The following is a 15,343-nucleotide window of genomic DNA, read 5'->3' on the forward strand; positions in this document are numbered from 1 at the left end:
TCTCATCCTGTCTCAACTTGTGCTCTGGCTCTTTTATTTTCAGTACAAACCTGCTCCACAGCGCTATGATCATAGACCAGACCCCGCTGACACGACGGTGTTTGGCCCAGGCCTTGGCTCAGCAGTTCTTTGGCTGTTTCATCTCCAGGATGTCATGGTGAGAGTTAGTACAGACACAAAGGCATATATGTTGTCTGGAGCCTACAGATATCCATGGCTCAGTAGCTAAAATAGTCTATGTTGGTGCATTTGATGTGATGAAACAAACTTTAGAACTATAATAATGAACCAAAAAAAAATCCACAACTCAAAACATACGGGCATTTCAAAATGTTTATTTTCTACACCAACACCAATTCTTTAGCTTTCTGAAACAAACATGCCCACTTTAGAGAGTTACTGGCCATGTGTGTGGAGTATGCACTGCTTGAACTGTATTTTCCATTCTGCACAACATGAGATAGATAGATAGAGAGATAGATGGAAATATGGATGGATAGATTATTCAAGCAAGCATTATTAAACATTAATTTTACATATTGGGAGTCATAATAAATAACTGGCACTATTGCTGTGTGTGTGTGTGTGTGTGTGTGTGTGTGTGTGTGATGGTTTTCAAATGTGTTTGCTGTTCTATCCATTAGTATTATTTATTTAGTGTGTTCCCCGCTCTGACAGCACGCCATCTACACTGTTACAATAACTTTTTGCAAAGTGTGGTAACCCTCAGACCTTGTCATATAAGGAAGTTGTTGAGAGCTATTTTGTCAGTACTGGGATTTAGAAGTTGGACAGGCACTGGCCTGCATAATTGTATTAAGCAACATAATAGTATTGGAACGGTGAGGCGAATTCCTTTATTTTTGCTGTAGACTAGAAACATTTGGGTTTGACGCCAAACGATGAATATGAGACAATAGCTCAACATTTCAGCTTTCATTTCCAGGTATTAACATCTGGATCCGATACACAACTTAGAAGATTTTTAGGCAAGCAAAAGTATTGGAACAGATAGACTTTAAATAAATAAATGTGAATAAACCGTAATATTTTGTCGCAAATACTTTGCTTGCAATAACTGCATCAAGCCTGTGACCCATTGAGATCACCAAACTTTTGCATTCTTCTTTTGTGATGCTTTTCCAGGCTTTCACCGCAGCCTCATTCAGTTGCTGTTTGTTTTGGGGGGTTACTCCCTTTGGTCTCCTTTTTAGCAGGTAACATACATGCTCTATAGGGTTTAAGTCTGGAGATTCACTTGGCCAGTCTAAAACCTTCCACTTCTTGCCCCTGATGAACTCCTTTGTTGTTTTTGCAGTTTTTTTTTGGATCATTATCTTGCTGCATGATGAAGGATCTTTCAATCAGTTTGGTTGCATCTTTCTTTGAATTGGCAGACAAAATGTTCCTGTAGACTTCTGAGTTCATTTTGCTGTTGCCATCATGTGTTACTGTGTTGTTGTCAAGATGAACCTTTACCAAAGTGATGGAAAGGCTAAAGTTTAGAGAAAGAAAGAATCTGCTCATGATCCCAAACATACAAGCTCATCTGTGAAACACGGTGTAGGCAATGTCATGGCTTGGGCTTTTTAATTTAAGGAAAGATGCAACCAAATTGATTGGAAGATCCTCCATCATGCAGCAAGATAATGACCGAAAACACAACAAAGGAGTTAATCGGGGGCAAGAAGTGGAAGGTTATAGACTGGCCAAGTCAATCTCCAGACTTAAACCCTAGAGCATGCATTTTATTAGTCTTAGTCACGTTTATACTCTTTTTAGTCTAGTCAAGTTTCAGTCGACTAAAAGTCTGAGCATGATCAGAATTACTATTTTCTTCTAGTTTTAGTCAACCAAAATTGTATTTTAGTCTCATTTTAGCAATGCAATTCTATTTAACCCAATGAATATAGTACAAGTATAGTATAGACAAAACCAAAATGTTCTTAATGTCACCCATTTCACAAGTAAAACAAGGTTATCTTATTATTATATTAATGTTTCCTTATAGACTCAAGAATACATTCAATTCCAGACACAGAAGACGCTCATTTGAATTTACAACATATTTATTTGCTGTAGTATGCATGTAAAGTTCAAACAATCCGTTTACTGTAACCAAAATTGAATGTCACTAACGTTCATTAAGGTTTTGGTGTGAGCTTAGGGTAACAAGTTTTGCAAATGACAAGTTTTCTGTCCTCTTATTTCACCGCGTAGAACTCGTGAAAACAGAAGAAATGCTGCTAGTGACTGGAGCGCTGCTGGGCTGTGAAGGGGCTGTGTGAGCGGCTACCTTCCTGTTATTTCAAAATTAAAGCCAACTCACATTTGTCCACTGAAATGCTAATGTGATGCAAGTGAAATGCTTTTAATGTGACGCCGTAGCCTTAACGCTCTGTTTGCAGCCCCGAGACTCAGGAAACAGAAATATTGCAAACTAATAATAATAGTGAGACGAAATAACGTTATAACATTTAGTCTCGTCAACGAAAATTAAGAGATATACACTCACCGGCCACTTTATTAGGTACACCTGTTCAATGGCTTATAAAAACAAAAATATAATCGGCATATAATTTAATATAATATAATCACATGGCAGCAATTTAATGCATTTAGACGTGGTCAAGACAATGTACTGAAGTCAAACCGAGCATCAGAATGGGGAAGAAAGGGGGTTAAGGTGACTTTGAACATAGCATGGTTGCTGGTGCACGGCAATGGATCCATACTTTCATGTTGTTTAAGCCAAATTCTGAACCTGCCATCTGAATGTCACAACTGAAATCGTGACCCCTCAGACCAGGCATGATTTTTCAATCTTCTATTGTCCAATATTGGTGATCCTGTGAGAATTGTAGCCTCATTTTCCTGTTTTTAGCTGACAGGAATGGCACCCGGTGGAGTCTTCTGTTGCTGTAGCCCATCCGCTTCAAGGTTGGTCGTGTTTTACGTTCAGAGATGGTATTCTGCATACCCTGGTTGTAACGAGTGGTTATTTGAGTTACTGATGCCTTTCTATCATCTCAAACTAGCATGCCCATCCTCCACAGACCTCTGACTTCAACAAGGCATTTTACGTCCACACAAATGCCGCTCACTGGATATTTTTTCTTTTTCGGACCATTCTCTGTTAACCCTAGAGATGGTTTAGAGCAGGGGTGGCCAACCAGTCAGAGACAAAGAGCCACATTTTTTACTGTGTTACTGCAAAGAGCCACATCGTACACACGGGTACACACAGTGGCGATTCCAGGAAATTTTGACTGGGGGTGGCCAAGGTGGGCCACAGAGTTAGAGTGGGGTGGCCATCGCACCCCTGAATGAATAGCATGTGATATGCTGTACAACCAATTCAAATATGATTTATAATCCCAAATGCCCAAATCATGTTAGTATCCATTGTAATGTTTGTCAGAAAACTAAACCCCTGAAGGGGGGTCTGGGGGCATCCCCCCCCCAGAAGATTTTTTTTTGTGTTTTTAACATGTAATCTAAGCATTCTGGTGCATTCTGGCGAAGATAATAAAGGAAAAAGTCAATATTTATTTCAGCTCAGATGAATAGTAAAATTAGCAAGACAACATAACTTGCTAGCAGCCAGATGCCTAACAACTGCACAGAGGGACGGATGACCACTAGCTTTTGACCAAATATCTTGCTAAAAAAATAAACCTTTATTTATGAAAGTCTGCCCTTGCTAAGAACATGTTACACTCGCTAACTACAAACTTTAATTTTTTTATTCAGATTTCAAAAATCTGCTGGGACACGTGCATATACACATGCATGGGTGGCACGCATACTTATGCTGTTTTCAAGACCTTTGCTGACCAGAGACCAGTTCTAGTGGCCACAGTCCTACCATTAATTTAGTAATTGAAAATTGCAAACTGATCTCATATCAGTGGATTGGAGTGTTTGTGTGATGAACTTGGCAACTACCTATCAAAAAAAGTTAAGAAAGAAAAAAAATACATATCATCTCTAAACTAGGATACATATCAGGAAAAAAATGTAATTAAAAAAATAAAATGAAAATAAAAAATAACATTTGAACTGGGGGGGGGGCACTGGGGTGGCCAGTAAGATTTCAGGGGGGGGGGTGGCGTTTTTATTTTCGCGGGGAGCTTGCACATGCATGCACAAGCATTATTTATAAAAAAAAATAAAAAAAAACAGGGGGCCCCACACTAGGACTTGAAACGGGCCCCCAGATCGTTAAGGCCGCCCCTGTGATAATGACAGGACTGGACTCCTACAGTACTAAAGACGACAGGGCAGTCATTTTCAACAATGAACATTGTGTGCACTGCCTCACACACAAACTCTCAGTTCAACCAAGTCCACAAACAAAAATATAACAATTTAAAATAGCGTTTTTCTCTTACTATGCATGTTGCTTTGTGGGACTTACTTTTAGCATGGAGAGCTGAAGTGGCGCCGAAGATTTGAAGCCTTGAAATGCGCAAATGACACCTGGCATATAAGGCAGAATGGCCTGCCATAACGTTCAACAAAAAATATGAACTCTCCCACTCTGTTTCGGAGCGAACTTGACACAAATAGTTTACTCACGGAAAACCTCCCTCCAAGCTGAGCGGGCAGTTTTATGTTGCGTCCGCACCAAACGTTTGCGAACGTTATGTTGCGTCGGCATACACATAGGGCCTACACATTAATAAAATAAAAAATTAAATAATAGACAACATGTAAAACGAACGTAGGAGCCGCATGAAACGTTTGCGAACATGCACACACATAGGCCCACACAAAAAAAAAAGTATAAAAAAAAAAAAAAAAAAAAAAATTATAATCACATAATTTGATATGAACTGAAGAGCCGCACGAAGCTGGGCAAAGAGCCGCATGCGGCTCGCGAGCCGCGGGTTGGCCACCCCTGGTTTAGAGTGAAAATCCCAGTAGATCAGCAGTTTCTGAAATACTCCTACCAGCCCTCCTGGCACCCTCAATATTGCCATGTTCAAAGTCACATAAAACCCCTTTCTTCCCTTCTGTTGCTCGGTTTTAACCTCAATAAATTGTCCCGTCCAGGTCTACATGCCTAAATGCTTTGAGTTTCTGCCATGTGATTGGCTGATTAGTTATATGTGTTAACAAGAAAATGAACCGCTGTACCTAATAAAGTGGCCGGTGAATGTATATTAGCAGTTTTTACTTTGTAAACTACATTTAGTCCCGTTATTATTCGTAAAAAAAATTGCATTATATATAAAGTTTCTGTCACATGACCACATTGCGTCTCGTTTTGTTCCAACCAGACCATCGTACTTAATGTCATTTGTACAGAAGGTTTGGAACTGCTCTATTGGCAAACGTTCACTCACTTGGAGGCGGGTGTCTGTTGAAGTTTAAAGCTGCGAACACACCGCACTGGCCCCCTGCGGCGCTTGGCCGCGTGAACGCAGGTGGCTCGCCGCTTGATCATATTGGGCCATATATTCCTGACGCCGACGCCGTTTCTGAGATCAGACCCGTCACACTTACGGTGTAACAACAACAACAACATGGTCCAGCTGTGCCAAAAAATACAGATGTAGGTACACTGTGTAACCAGCGGCAGTCATGTCACAAATATCATTAAAACAGCATGAAGACGCACCCTGATCGCAAATACACACACATTAACAGCGATTCAGCAACATAGCCTACTAAACACAATAACAACAGCAGTGTGTGCTCAGCGGCAAAAATAAAGGCAGACATCAGCCTACCTGAAAGTGAAAGTGTGCCGGCTGACGGAGGAAAACACTGGTGCTTCGCTGTACTATATTGGAATTCCACACGGACACTGCCGTCAAGTTTGGGTTCATATTATCCTCAGGAACAGCACACAGCTGGGTGAGTGTCACTATGCTAACCGGCGCTACCTTGGCTAAAGTACAACCAACAGCTAAACAGATGCAAAATACACATATTTGCAGAATGTATTGGAAGCCCAATGTCCTCACTACACACGCCCTCCTTGTCTTGCAGACCACTGGGCAATCTCAACGCTGCTTGGCTATCACAAATGGTAGCGCCTTCGATTCACGCGCTTCGATGAGGCGCGGCCACGCGCCGCGGAAACGCCCGCCGCTGGACGCCGATTCTTGGGTGGACGCGCGGCCACGCGCTGGTATATTGACTTTGTATGTAATCTTGCCACGCGGCTAGTGCGGTGTGTTCGCAGCTTAAAACTATTGGATCTGCCCAGTGCCACTCTGGATCAGCCATCCAATCGCATAACGTTTGGTCGTGACGTATATCATGAGCCGGCTTCTGATGGTGCGTTCCAGTTGTACTGGGAACTTGGAAATTTACGACTTCACTACATATTGTAGTCTATGGATCTACCGGTACCTGGCAACGGTAACTTGCTAGAGCCTAACGTTTAGTTATTAGGATGAGAAAGGTTGTAGGCGTCCATACTTTCGCGAGCAGATGCACTGGAACACAGACAGGTCGGAACTCCCAAGTCGGAAATCTCAGAGTTCCGAGTTTAAAGGAACGCAGCATTCAACTGAAACTGGAGCGCGACTTCGACGTCATTGTTCTCAGCCACTCGCTCTGTTCGCTGATTGGACGACCAGTAATTTTCCTGAGCTCGAACACATGAATTCACCGCAGCCCCAGACTGACTACTGAAGGGAAAATGAAATTTGAGCGGAAGTAGGTAGGCGGGCGGAGCCAGGCTAGAGCTTTCTGGTGTTGTGTTAGAAAAGGCCTCAGGAAAGTCTAATCTCTTTTGATTTTAGCAAAGCATGGCATTGCCTGTTAGTAATTAATCATTGGGGGTTAGCTGGGGTCTATAATTGAAAACAGGCTGTGCTCAGTAGTTCATCAAACACATAAAAGGCAACTCACAAAAAAAGAAACTGCTTTTTTACAGATTCACAGTTTTCATAAGATCCACAGACAGGATTAGTATTTGGACAATCAGTGGATCAAACTTTTATCAGCATCAAGCATTGAAAACCACCAAGGTTAAATTGGTGTTTGGTATCTGTTTTTTTTTACAAGCTAATAAATCAAGACGGATAGATTTATGTGAGTTGTGTTTGCCATGCCAAGATTATCCTACAAATAGCCTGAGGGTAACATGGCCATGAAGAAAGTTTACCTTGAATGCTTTAAAAACAATATCTAATTACAATGAGCTGATACACAAAATCCCTTGAAGGGAATTAAGCTCACCCCTGATCAATGTATGGATATTAAGCAATGATTCTGCAGTGACATGAAATGTTCCTTGTGTAGGGCTGATGAGTGGGTGTTGAAGGGAATCTCTGGCTACATCTTTGGTCTGTACCTAAAGAAAACCTTTGGAGTCAATGAGTACCGCCACTGGATCAAAGAGGTAACACTTTTCATCATAACACTTACTTTTCCGGGAAATACTGGATCTAGAAATGGCAGTCCAACTGCTACTGAAGTAGTCTGTTTTTTGCCACTATTAGTCCATACTTTCTCACTATGCCATAGGGCTGGGCAGTATGGACCAAATCTTAAATCACGGTATAGGTCATTTTATATCACGGTACAGTATTTTTCCTTTTAAATTCAATGGATTAAAATAACTGTACGATACTTTAGTCAGATTTGATCATTTTCATATTTTACTTGGAACTTACATTTCCATACAAAAGAGAAACTGGTGCAAAATACCACACCAGTCTGGCTTTAGTCAGTCAGGGCAAAACAAAAATTACTGCATCAACCAAATGTGTATCCTACATTTTTCAATTAATAGTATATCAAAATAATGAAATTATGAAATACTTGAATTTTCCTGCAATGTTTGCTCATCTTCATTTAAAAAAGCTGTCAAAATACACAGCTTCAAGTTTCCTTTGCCCCTTAACATTTTTGACCGTTTAAACCAGCTGCTCTGCCACCGTGACACTGTGTTGGTTTGTTAACTGTAAAGTGACGGCACACAGGAGCTAACAGGTAAGGCTTCTTCTGCTGAGGGTAGAGAAGCTGTCTTGTAGCACAGCACTGTGCTGCAGTGCCCCGTGTGGCGCGGCGGTGTTACTGTAGTGTAACTGTAGTGACTCGGAGGGACAGCTGCCTCCCGCAACATGAACTTTTTTTCTCCGCTGTATAAATGGTATGTCCAAATATACTATAATATAGCCTAATTAAAACAGTTTCAGGTAGAGTTTGGCAGATTAAGATAATATGTCTAAATTGGTTAAAGGATATGAAGGTATTAATTTTAATTTGTTGCTGTAAGTGGTTCCAGGAGTCAGGGGCACTGAAGCTAAAAGCTGTTTTTCCAAGCTCAGACCGGGCTTGTGGGACATAAAGCATGAGCATGTCAGTGGAGCGGGTCTGATAAAGCACATCTGAAATTTGCAGCATTACAGTCAAAAAATGGGGTAGCTTCTGGTCAGAGCTTTATATATAAAAATGTGCCTATGTGCGTCACGTCTCTCTTTAAGGGAGGACCACCCAACTTTTTCATATAAAACACAATGGTGTGTTTCATAAGCATCTCATGTGATGAACCTTAAAGCAGAGTCTAAAACAGAGTCCAGGAGTTTAAGACATGAATGTGATCCGTGCCGGTAATCCACATCACCGTAATCAAGGACAGACATGAAAACTGGCTCAATAATCCTTTTCCTACTAAATGAAGGAAAGGTGGTTTTGTTCCTATAAAAATAGCCAAATGTTGTCGACACACAGTATCTCACAAAAGTGAGTACACCCCTCACATTTCTTCAAATATTTAATTATATTTTTTCATGGGACAACACTGAAGAAATGACACTTTGATATAATATAATTTGATGTAAAGTAGTAGTCAGTGTACAGCTTATATAACAGTGTAAATGTACTGTCCCCTCAAAAGAATTCAACACACAGCCATTAATGTGTAAAGTGCTGGCAACAAAAGTGAGTACACCTCTTAAGTGAAAACGTCCAAATTTGGCCCAAAGTTTCAATATCTATTATTATTATTATTATTATTATTATTATTATTATTATTATTATTATTATTATTATTATTATTATTATTATTATTATTATTATTATTATTATTATTATTATTATTATTATTATTATTATTATTATTATTATTATTATTATTATTATTATTATTATTTTCCAGCACTGCCTTAACCCTCTTGGGCATGGAGTTCACCAGAGCTTCACAGGTTGCCACTGGAATCCTCTTCCACTCATTTATGACAACATCACGTAGCTGGTGGATATTAGAGACCTTGCGCTACTCCACATTTTGGTATCATCAGACCACAGGGATGGTTCCAGTAATCCATATCCTTAGTCGGCTTGTCTTCAGCAAACTGTTTGCGGGCTTTCTTGTGCATCATCTTTAGAATAGGTTTTCTTCTGGGACGACAGCCATGCAGACCAGTATGATGCAGTGTGCAGCGTATGGTCTGAGCACTGACAGGTTGACCCCCAACCCCTTCAAGCCATTCAGCAATGCTGGCAGCATTCATACGACTATTTTCCAAAGCCAACCTCTGGGTATGACGCTGAGCACGTGCACTCAACCTTCATAAACTGGGCTGCAGGGCAGTATTCCAACATGATAACGACCCCAAACACAGCTCCAAGACGCCCAACACTGCCTTGCTGAAGAAGCTGAGGGTAAAGGTGATGGACTGGCCAAGCATGTCTCCAGACCTAAACCCTATTGAGCATCTGTGGGGCATTCTCAAACGGAAGGTGGAGGAGCGCAAGGTCTCTAATATCCACCAGCTCTGTGATGTCGTCATGAAGGAGTGGAAGAGGATTCCAGTGGCAACCTGTGAAGCTCTGGTGAACTCCATGCCCAAGAGGGTTAAGGCAGTGCTGGAAAATAATGGTGGGCACACAAAATATTGATACTTTGGGCCCAATTTGGACATTTTCATTTAGGGGTGTACTCACTTTTGTTGCCAACACTTTAGACACAGCCATTAATGTCTAAAGTTTAGACATTAATGGCCGTGTTTTGAGTTATTTTGAGGGGACAGTAAATGTACACTGTTATTCAAGCTGTACACTGACTAATTTACATTGTATCAAAGTGTCATTTATTCAGTGTTGTCCCTTGAAAAGATATAATTAAATATTTGAAGAAATGTGAGGGGTGTAGGGGAGAACGGGGTAAGTAGGCACACTTTTTACTCTAGTGAGAATTGCTTATCACCTAAACATCTTTCAATAGTCATTCCTACATTAAATTGAAGCTTAAGGTGTTGGCTTGAAATGTGTACCCCTCACTTTTTCTATGTTATTGTAATAAAGAAGAAATTAATCATCAAAGACACCCTTACACACTATGGGGTTGTTTGTCACAATGTAATCTTAATAGGAATAATCTTAAAAAGAAGGCAAGAAAGTAGAACTAAATTTGAAAGTTTAATTGCATTGTCAAGTTGACAAATAGGCCTACATAACTTAATGTAGCCTTGGCAGCTGGTCTAGTTTGGGATGCACTGGGTTGTTTTGATTTTGTTGCCCTTTTTTCTTTTGCATGCTAGCGCCTTTTCCTGCTCTATTCTTTCCTTCTCTGGGGTGTCAGAGGATACAGCTTGACAATTTCTTTCATTATTGGGTTCCTTTTCTGGCTGCAGCCTTGAGATAACATGTGACAACCAACCCCCCAAAAAATATGATGACCAACCCCAACTTGAATTTCTTGCTAGCATGAAGGCCAACAACCATCTGACAACTAATTAGCTTGCTAACCACAATCTAAACTATAGTTTACCCTTCACACTTTGTATGGGTAACAAGTGTTTTGTTATAAACCCATTGTGTAAAAGCCTAGAAGAAAAATACTGAGGAGCTAAATATTTTCAATTTGACATGAAAAACACAAACAGTCGTCTCACCTCAAATTCAGCAGTCTAACTCCAAGGAAGACTATGTAGGTGACCTCTGATCCCAATTCTGGATATTTACATACCAAAATTTCACAGACAGCACCTTCTGGTTCCGAGATATAACGATTTTGACAACCAACCCGTGTGACAAATGACCCCGTTCTCCCCTACTCACTTTTGTGAGATACTGTATACTGTATATATACACTCACAGGCCACCGAGCAACAGAATGGGGAAGAAAGGGGGTTTAAGTGACTTTGAACGTGGCATGGTTGCTGGTCAACGGCAGGATGGATCCATGCTTTCATGTTGTTTACGCCAAATTCTGAAACTACCATCTGAATGTCGCCACTGAAATCGAAACTCATGAGACCAGGCATGATTTTCCCAATCTTCTACACTGTGTGCACAATTATTAGGCAAGTTGTATTTTAGAGGATTAATTTTATTATTGAACAACTACATTGCTCTCGGTCAATCCAAAATGTTAAAGAACCTAAACCTGAATGTTTACGAAAGTAAAAGTGAGGTTTTGTCATTCTTACGAGAATATATATATACGTTTTGCTATTATTAGGCAACTATTAGTGTGCAGAATTATTCTGCAACTAAATAAAAAAACGAAAATTTTCCCATCTCACTTGTTTATTTTCATCTGTTAAAGTGAGAATAATAAAACAACTCAAAATGTACAAATTAAAATTTCCGACATGTCAAAAAAAAAATGAGTGACCAATATAGCCACCCTTCTTTTCAATAACTGTCACAAGCCTTCCATTCATGGAGTCTGTCAGTTTCTTGATCTGTTGACAATCAACTTTTTGTGCAGATGCAACCACAGCCTCCCAGACACTGTTCCGAGAGGTTTACGGATTTCCTTCACTGTAAATATCCCGTTTAAGCAGGGCCCACAGGTTCTCAATAGGTTGAGGTGGACCGCGGTCCGTTTGTGGCGTACATAGCGTTAATATATGGCGAATGTACAGGCTTGTTTTGCGGTGTGGAACTTAAAACTTGTCGTCGGAGATCCCCCCCGAACCATTTAGCCTCCGGCTCGCCACACATTGCATTTTGCATTCAGGCCAAAAACTTCACGTTTGGTCTCATCTGACTATGCATGGCTTTTGGCAAGGGTTGGAGGAAGGTGCTCTGTTCAGATGAGATCAAAATTTAAGTTTCTGGCCTTAATGCAAAATGCAATGTGTGGTGGAAAACTAACACTGCACATCACCCTATACACACCATCCCCACCGTGAAACATGGTGGTGGCAGCATCATGCTATGGGGATGCTTTTCTTCAGCAGGTACAGGGAAGCTGGTTAGAGTTGATGGGAAGATGGATGGAGCCAAATACAGGGCATAAAACCTGTTAGAGTCTGCAAAAGACCTGAGACTGGGTGTAGGTTCACCTTCCAGAAGGACAACTACCCTAAACATACAGCCAGATTTACAATGGAATGGTTTAAATCAAAGCATAGGCATGTGTTAGAATGGCCCAGTCAAATTCCAGACCTAAAAACAATTGAGACTATTGACAAAGACTTGAAAATTGCTGTTGACAGACGCTCTCCATCAAATCTGATGCTGAATCTGTAGTTTGAGCTATTTTGCAAAGAAGAATGGGCAATAAGTATCAGTCTGTAGATGTGCAAAGCTGGTAGAGAAATACTCAAATAGATTTGCAGCTGTAATGGCAGCGATAGGTGGTTCTACAAAGCAATGACTCAGGGGGGCTGAATACTTTTGCACGCCACACTTTTCAGTTTATATTAGAGGTGGGCATAGATTAATTTTTTTAATCTAGATTAATCTAGATTAATTTTGGAATTAATCTAGATTAATCTAGATTAAAATGTCTCATTTGAATTCATTCATAATATGTGTGTGCTCCTAAATAATGACTCAAAGTAAGTCTTTGAGAACGTGTTTCTCAAGCCAGGTGGCGCATCAGACCAGGGGCTCATCTCCTGTTTCCAACATGCATCACAAACTGCTTGAGGAAGCTGTTCTACTATGATAATTGGTGATGAAAATAAATAATGTTCAACAAGATGTTACTTAGTAACGCGTTACCGGCATCGGACCTCTTTTTTCAGTAACGAGTAATCTAACGCGTTACTATCTCCAAACCAGTAATCAGATTAAAGTTACTCATCAAAGTCACTGTGCGTTACTTTTTCTGTAATTTTCCTTAGTGAAACATTGTACATAACTGCACAAATGACTGCGATTGCGATTTTATGTAAATAAATGTGCACGCATGTGTCTCTAAACGCTCCAACTGCTCCAACTGCTCCAACCGCTCCTCTCGTCTTTTTGGTAGCGCCCCTCTCTGACATGCAGCGTGTGTGTGTGCGCCTGTGTCTGTGTGTGTGTGTGTGTGTGTGTGCAGCAGCATTACGGCCGAACTGTGGCGCAAAACAAAGTTTTCCCCCCGATGAAATATAGCGTCTGCTAAGGGGATATTTAGGATTCGGGTACGGTGACGTTGAAGAGATAGAAGTGTTTAAAACTTGGAAACTTATAGTCACGTGGCGACCGGTGGCCACACACACCCACCCTGCGTTCCAATACCCGATTGTGTCGTGGGCAAGTGATGGAGAGAGAGAGCGGCGGGTGTGTGAGAGAATAAAGGCTCCTCAAGTGTCAACAACGGCCCCCGGCTATTATTATCTCCCCTGAGCCGAACAGGAGGTGGAATAAGAGATTAACGGCGATATTTTTTTTATCGCCGATAAGAGTCTTGCGTTAACGCAGCACGTTAACGCCGATAACGGCCCACCACTAGTTTATATATAAAAAAAATGTAAAACCAAGTTTCATTTTCATTCCACTTCATAATGATGCACCACTTTGTGTTGGTGTATCACATAAAATCCTAATAAAATAAATGTACGTATGTGGTTGTAACATGACAAAATGTAGGGGTTTCAAGGGGTATGAATACTTTTGCAAGCCACTGTATGTGTTAATAAGAAATTGAACCGCTTTACCTAATAAAGTGGCCGGTGAGTGTGAGCAGTTTGAATACATGATCTTGGGCTTTGGGAAATGATATCATGCGGTTTTCACTGCTTTCCACAAAAGACAAATGTAATTATATTTTAAACACAATCATAACTTTTGAAAATACTTGGCTGATTAATGATAGCCAAACTAATCCTTGGTTGGGTCCCCATGAATGATGTGCATAAAAGTGATTTAATGCTTTTTAATAACTGCTCTTCTGTTGTTTCTCAGGAGTTGGACAAGATTGTGGAATATGAACTTAAGATGGGAGGGGTTTTGTTGCACCCAACCTTTGGGGGAGGCAAAGAGAAGGACAAGTAATACATTTAATTAATCAATTCAAGTTTGAATTATAAGCATTAGTATATCATTGTTCTTGATCATAATTGTGTGATTGACTGGCTAAACGTTTTCCTCTTCAGTCCAACTCCCCACCTTCACTTCTCCATCAAGCATCCCCACACACTGTCCTGGGAATACTACAAGATGTTCCAGTGTAAGGCCCATCTGGTGATGAGGCTGATAGAAAACAGGATCAGCATGGAGTTTATGTTGCAGGTTAGGCACAACAAACTGCTTCTATTAAAGGCTTGACCTCAAAGTGATAGATGCTTAGTTTTCTGCTGTTGTCTGTGATGCCCTCCAATAGGTTTTCAACAAGCTTTTGAGCCTGGCTAGTACAGCCTCATCCCAGAAGTACCAGAGTCATATGTGGAGCCAGATGCTTCTGTCCACTCACGCCTTCCTCAAATCCATTTCCAATGTCTCTGGAAAAGACATAAGCCCCCTCATCAAACAATGGGTGTATCCTTTTATTTGAAATATATCTCTTTTATTCAAACAAGCAAAACAAATTAGGCAGAGATGCTTATGCTGTGTTCCAGACGGATGTGGAAAATTGTCCAGTTGTAATTTCAGATTTCTGACCTCAAGCCATCCAGCTGCACTATGTTAGACCATTACAGCATTTTAAAGTGTCATTACAGTTTTATCAGGAAATGTTACTTGCCTGCCTTTAGCCTAGTCTCTCAACTAGTTCTATTTTCTTGGTTATCTGCTTCTGTTTTTAGTCCTAACGTTTCATTGGCAGAGACCAGAGTGCTGTTGTGAAATTCTTTGGCAGTTTTGCCTTCAACAGAAAGAGGAACGTGCTAGAGTTGGAGATCCGTCAGGACTACACATCATCTGGAACTCAGAAATATGTGGTGAGCATTTATATACAGCATATGGAGTGAATGCCTTTTCTGTTCATTTTGTTGTTAGTCTTACACTAATGCATTGGTTAAAATGAGAAACAAGGTATACAGCTGACCAATAATCGGCTCTGCATATACAAGATGCTGACACTATTTGTCAATAAATAGATTAGTTGAATTAAATTTTGATAATTGCACTCCCCTTATGTTATTTATCAAGTAAAGATATGATTATAAAATCTTGAATGTTGAACACGTTGGGCTCTTGTTACCACACAGGAGAT

At 40.5% G+C, this 15,343-nt stretch overlaps 1 protein-coding gene across 2 annotated transcripts in view; it reads left to right on the forward strand.

Annotated features, from left to right (window-relative positions):
• Positions 1–15,343, forward strand: part of taf2 (TAF2 RNA polymerase II, TATA box binding protein (TBP)-associated factor) — a 100,363-nt gene that overhangs the window by 25,036 nt on the left and 59,984 nt on the right. For both annotated transcript variants that reach the window (XM_080038774.1, XM_080038775.1), the window contains 6 exons: positions 44–157; positions 7,264–7,363; positions 14,095–14,180; positions 14,286–14,421; positions 14,513–14,667; positions 14,954–15,068. In XM_080038774.1, coding sequence (XP_079894900.1) covers positions 44–157; positions 7,264–7,363; positions 14,095–14,180; positions 14,286–14,421; positions 14,513–14,667; positions 14,954–15,068 — 706 coding nt within the window. The remainder of the gene's footprint in view (positions 1–43; positions 158–7,263; positions 7,364–14,094; positions 14,181–14,285; positions 14,422–14,512; positions 14,668–14,953; positions 15,069–15,343) is intronic.

This window comes from Ammodytes marinus (assembly GCF_949987685.1).
Source record: "Ammodytes marinus genome assembly, chromosome: 13".
Lineage (NCBI taxonomy): Eukaryota > Metazoa > Chordata > Actinopteri > Uranoscopiformes > Ammodytidae > Ammodytes > Ammodytes marinus.